This window comes from Haliotis rufescens, unplaced genomic scaffold (assembly GCF_023055435.1).
Source record: "Haliotis rufescens isolate VD_foot unplaced genomic scaffold, xgHalRufe1.0.p SCAF_14, whole genome shotgun sequence".
NCBI classification, from domain to species: Eukaryota; Metazoa; Mollusca; class Gastropoda; order Lepetellida; family Haliotidae; genus Haliotis; species Haliotis rufescens.
This window is the reverse complement of record NW_025963824.1, coordinates 2,034,601-2,040,310: the sequence shown is the minus strand read 5'-3', so window position 1 is coordinate 2,040,310 and position 5,710 is coordinate 2,034,601. Positions and strand designations below refer to the sequence as shown.

General features: G+C 42.7%; 1 protein-coding gene across 1 annotated transcript; it reads right to left on the bottom strand.

Moving 5' to 3' along the window:
- Positions 1 to 261: 261 nt before the first annotated feature.
- On the bottom strand, positions 262 to 4,812 carry LOC125379285 (ankyrin repeat domain-containing protein 2-like). The gene is made up of 4 exons (XM_048395554.1): positions 4,717 to 4,812; positions 3,883 to 3,970; positions 1,148 to 1,231; positions 262 to 665 (listed from the first exon to the last, which is right to left on the bottom strand). Exons 1-4 carry the CDS (start codon positions 4,810 to 4,812, stop codon positions 262 to 264), a joined length of 672 nt encoding a protein of 223 aa, XP_048251511.1.
- Positions 4,813 to 5,710: the final 898 nt, after the last annotated feature.

Genomic DNA, 5,710 nt, shown 5'->3' with positions numbered 1-5,710 from the left:
CGAGGGTTCCTATGAACGTAAAGCAGTAGGTTTATCTCCTAAACCACACATCGTCTATAAATAACAATTGTCTTACCTGAGCATGAAAAGTTCCAAACTCAACAAATGACAATTTCTCAAGATCAAAAGACTATTTTATCTTAAAAAACAACAACGTTTTTCTTCTTAAAACTGGCATATAAACCATGACGACGTGAACGACAGACCACGTTGCTGTCAGTGACACTGTCCTTCACTGTCCGCACAAACATTACATAGACGTCAATAAGCGCCCCAGGACAACATGAGATCCACCACTCGCTGATGTCCCAGACGTTTCGCCCAGTCAACCGCTGTCCACCCATTGATGTTCAATGCGTTGATGTCCACCGCGCCCAGAGATAGGATAAACTCCACCGTCTTCACGTGTCCTCCAAGACAGGCCCAGAAAAGGAGGTTGCTATGTCCAGAGTCAAACACTGACAAATCAGCGCCGAAATTTATAAGGAGCTCCAACACTTCTCTGTGTCCGCCGTATGCTGCCCACATCACCGGTGTCTTGCAGTACCTTCCAGCTCTACAGTTGATGTTGACATTCCCACTGGACAGGATCCGTTTGACATCCATCATTTTCCCATCCCTGCTGGCGACATAGAGGTCGTGGCAGTTTGCTGGTGATGGAGTCACTGAAACGCAAAGTAAACCCTGTACACATCCCAACATCTTTGTCATACAACTACACTGTTAACACCTCAAAGTGTTGATATATGACACGAACATGGCTGACAATAATATAACGCTTGGGGGGACTGACGACAGCTGGTTCAGGTAATTAAGGAGTATGTATTTAATGTTTATATTTATCCGTTTCATGCAGTAGTTGTAACATTATTGTGTGTGTGGTGGGGAGTGGTAACGTTTGATGAACTGGGCCTTTATAGGATGCTAATGTCAGTCTATTACTGCTTGAAATTATTAGGTAAGGTTATTCGAGTCTGAACAAGACAATTGAGAGACTGACAAGATGAGCATCAATCTACGCAACCGATATGGCGACACGCATCAACCAAGTCCGACTTCCCACGGGTCTAGCTGTACATCTGTTAATTGTTGACTTTGAATTAAGGGTTGAGAGGTGATATACCACCTGTTGGGTTCTCACACCTACCCCGTGAAGCAGGCTTTTGTGTCGTAACTGGGAGCACGAGAACGCTTTTGCTCTGCCTCCGATCCTGACTCAGGTCACCTGAGGCTGAAACACAGAATATGGTTTTCTGAAAACTATACATGGGACACATGCATTATAGATACTGTCTGCAGGCACGTTTTGCAATTTGGCAAATATGAAGTCATTGTGGAGGCGTGTCAGTACACGTTTTGTTGGAATCATGCCTTACGGTGGTACTGTCAGTGCAACTGTTGACCTGTTAGAAATGAATAACAATAGGTTGCATTTTTCAACTTGTAGACTTGTAATTGTAGAGACAGCTTAAATGAATGCTATGTGGAGTGGGCGTTTTGGCTGATATTTGTTACATGATAATGTGGCCAGCCACGTCTTGCACAAGGTTGGACAGTGACACCTGCTGGCTTCTCCAACCTACAGCCTCATTGCCTGGGTATGCCAAACAGACCCATCAAATAGGGGCCTCAACTAGACATACAAACATGGCGGACACGACATGTATTTACTGTAGAAAAATGCTAGAACGGGTGGTTATTTTGTTTGTTTGCATTTTAATGAATGCTGTTGCAATGTATACATCATGAGAATAACATCCATTGTTATTTTTAGTGAAGGAAAACATTATTTAAGGTGTTCCAAGACTCGAAAGTCATCGTCACATCGATGAATGTATACAATGACACACACCCAGTTTGCAACAGTGATATGTGCATTAATATTGTCATTCACAAGAAATGCCATTCATTTCGCATTTGTTTTCTTATTATATAATGACATTAATCATTAGTGTGGACTAGTACAAATAGCCACACACACACGTGCATGCAAGTGCCTATATAAGCGCAATAATCTTGGACGCGACGTTAAACCCCATTTCACCTCACCAATGTAATGATGATAAAATATTAAGAGCATCAGGTCTACTTGATCCGGTGCTTGTGAAACACAGTTGTAATTCCGTGTCAGGAAAACTGGTACAAGATTACTTTCTGAGGCAGAAACTGTAGACGACACAACACTGCTTCTTGTTTAATATTGTGTTTGGTGTGAGAAATGAACAAGGTTACAAACGGATGCAAATATGTTGCGACAAAGACTGAAATGGCCACTGCTCGTGAGATAGGGGCCGAAATGTTTTCGCATTTGTCGATTTTTGAAGAGTCAGAAAACAATGAGAATCATGCAAATTTGCCCTACATTACCTTACCATTCCTTAAAAAAAATGTTGGTGCATTTGTTCCACGTATCATTTCCCGCACTGACATAACAGAGAGCTATATCGGCCTTTGTGTAAAGAACATTAGGCTAATACATATGACCCGACACTTGACTGGACAGAGTTAGAATATTCGCATATAATCTTCCGTCTCAGATATAAATAATAATCAGTTCAAAAGATGAAACTTTCAAGCATACATTTTGTAACATGGTGATAAAACAGAAGAAGCCCATCGGTTGAAAGGCCCCGTTGAAACGTTTGCATCCAGAAGAATGTTCGTCCCCGGTAACAGGCTAAACAAACGTCTGGATGTAAACACTGTGTGAAGCAAGTACCTGATTCCTACTACATTCACTCTGTACACCAATCCTACTGTATGTCCATGTTCTGTTTCAACTTATACCCTGACACGAGCCACACACCTCACTGCCAGTCATGAAATGCCATGACTGGCGACAATACGACCGCAAAGGTGCGAGCTATGACGTCATTGTTACTTGTCAGGAGCACGTCATAGTTTGGTGCTCGACTGCCTATAAATGATAAACCACTAGTGACACTACTTCAGAGCTACTGTAGCCTGAACCTCACCATCTAGCCAGCCGCTGGGGAGCATGGCAAAGTTTAACGCTCGACTGCCTATAACGGATCAACCTGAATCTTACCATCCATCCAGCCGCCGCTCTAAGATTAGTGCAATGTTGAGTGATATACTAATGAGTGGGTGAGTGAGCTTTTACACCGCTTATTGCATTATTCCAGCAATATTACGCCGGGGGACACGAGAAATGGGCTTCACACATTGTATCCATGTCGGGAATCGAACACCCAAAATGCCTTCTCTGGAAATATGCAAACATACATTCATTTCATTCTGAGAAAACTAGATCCTAATTTTTACTGAAAAGCACAGAGCAAGGGCCATAACTCTTCTTGAGTCTTGATACCCATGCAAACTTACATTCAGCTAACTTAAGTAGTTTCGTTTTCACGCAGTATGTACCAACTTTAAAAGGACGGATCAAGGGATATTACTCTTTAAAAAAATAATTTACGACACCGATATTTCGAACTCATTTGAGGTCAATGCAAGAAACATCAGTGTGTAAAATATCCTTTCCCTAACTTTAAATTGTTTTTGGGAGAATTTGTTCCCTTTGAGAAGCGGGCTGACTTTGTTGCGGGTGATGATAATATGTTTTCATTGAATCACACCAGTGACAGGAGTCTGATTAACTACAGCTTGATTTGATGAGTTCTTTCTGTGTAGTATTCACGCAGTAAGGAATCAGGAAAAGAAACGTGAGGCTGTTCTGTAATCCATGTAATCAATGTAGTAATATAGTGCAAAAGAAACAGACAAGGTCTTATCTCAGATAGCGTGTTTTGATTGATGTTCAGTGGTTTGGAGCCTCCACTCCAGCTCTAATGCGACTGAAGTGATAGAAACAGGATTAAATGAAACATTGTACACCACTTTGCGTGAGACACCACATACCTTGCACACCGACGGCTTTTCCAGATCCACTCTCCAGACTTTGGGAGGCCCGATTGCAGACCTTGGATGCGGAGGGTTTAGTCAGGACCTTCAGACAGCAATAAAAAGAACCTTGTCAGACAAAGTGTATATCTGTGATTTTTATCAATATGAAGTGATGTGGTCGATATAGCATTCCAAACTTTGTATGTGAGATCTCGAGTAATGTAGGGCATGTGTCATTATACCAAAGATGCAACGTAATGAAGCTGGAAACATCAGTCAGTTATTCATGTTAAACTTGTCAACATCATGTATTGACTATGAAATTGGGAATATAATAAAAGCGACAAAATCTTCTCCATAATCATAAGAAGAGGCCAGTGTACCATTCCGACTATGTCATAAACAGTATTCGGCCAGTGAAAATTTAAGTAATAGAATACAATTTGTTATTACTTATAATAGTTTACATTGCTAGAATTACCATGAAAGCATGTTGTCAAGCAGGGTGCGGGTAAGTGTAAGTTGATAATGCTTTCAGTTTGCCTAACGATGGGCCTTTGTAAATCATTCACTCAATTCACTGGCTGTTACTGTTACTTGCTGATTGCCGGATTACTTTGGTGATAAATAGAATATCAGCCTTGTGTTCTTGATATCAAAAATACTCTTAAAAAAAGACACACATAGTTACGAAATAAGAATATTATTAAGCTGATGTAAACGTATTAACACCAAATATGCGTGAACACAATCAAATGAAATTTGACACAGTGATCGACAAAAGCATGGTCCTCATTGTCAGCATCAATTCTTTTCAGTCATTGCACAAGGGGGCGTCATGGTCAGTACCTGGTCACACCACCTCTTGCAGCCGTCACTGCTGGACACATGCTTGGCACAGATTGCACAAGTCGTCTGATTTTTTCGTGGGGAATTCTTCGCCATTCCTCCTGTAAGGCATTGGCGAGTTGTGCCAGTGTGTGGGGAGGCTGGTGATGTTGACGGACGCGTCGATCAAGTTCGTCCCACAGATATTGAATGGGGTTGAGATCAGGGGATTTGGACGGCCATTGAAGGACATGGATGTTCTCATTAACAAGTAAATTATCTGTTGCACGTGCTGTGTGGGGTCGAGCGTTGTCATATTGGAACAGCTCCCTCTGGCGGTCCAAAGTTGGGAGGAGGTGAGGACGCAGAATTTTGTCTATGTATCGGTTTGCTGTAAGATTGCCCTGGACAACTTCTAACTGTGATCTACCCGTGTAGGATATGGCTCCCCACACCATGACACTCCCTCCACCAAATCGGTCTACCTGTTTGAGCGCAGTTCGGCGCAAAACGTTCATGTCGACGTCGGTATACACGTTGTCTTCCATCCCGTCGTTGAAGAATAAAACGTGACTCATCGCTGAACCAAACGCGTCACCAGTTCCTGAGATCCCATGCCTGTACTCTGTTGCATCACCGGACACGTCGTTGACGGGGTAGACGTCGCAAGACAGGTCCATCTTTTGGTCATCTCGCTTGATGTCCCACTTCCCTCAGATGATTTCTGATGGTCGGAAATTCTTTGCATACCAGGCACTTGTCCCGCAGTGTCCGGTGCTGTTGCAAATCATTTCCGAAGGTGATGCAACCAGATGTACCGATCCTGAGCAAGGGGGGTCACTCTTGGTCTTCCACTTCTGGGATGATCTTGAGTCGAATTAGTGCAGGTATATCGATCCCATAGTCGAGATATGGTGCTTTGGTGAATGTTAAAGTGTCTTGAAGCGGCAGACTGGGACTTCCAAACGTCCAATGCCGATATTTCGGTCAACTGCAGTAAATCTTGGCATTTTTC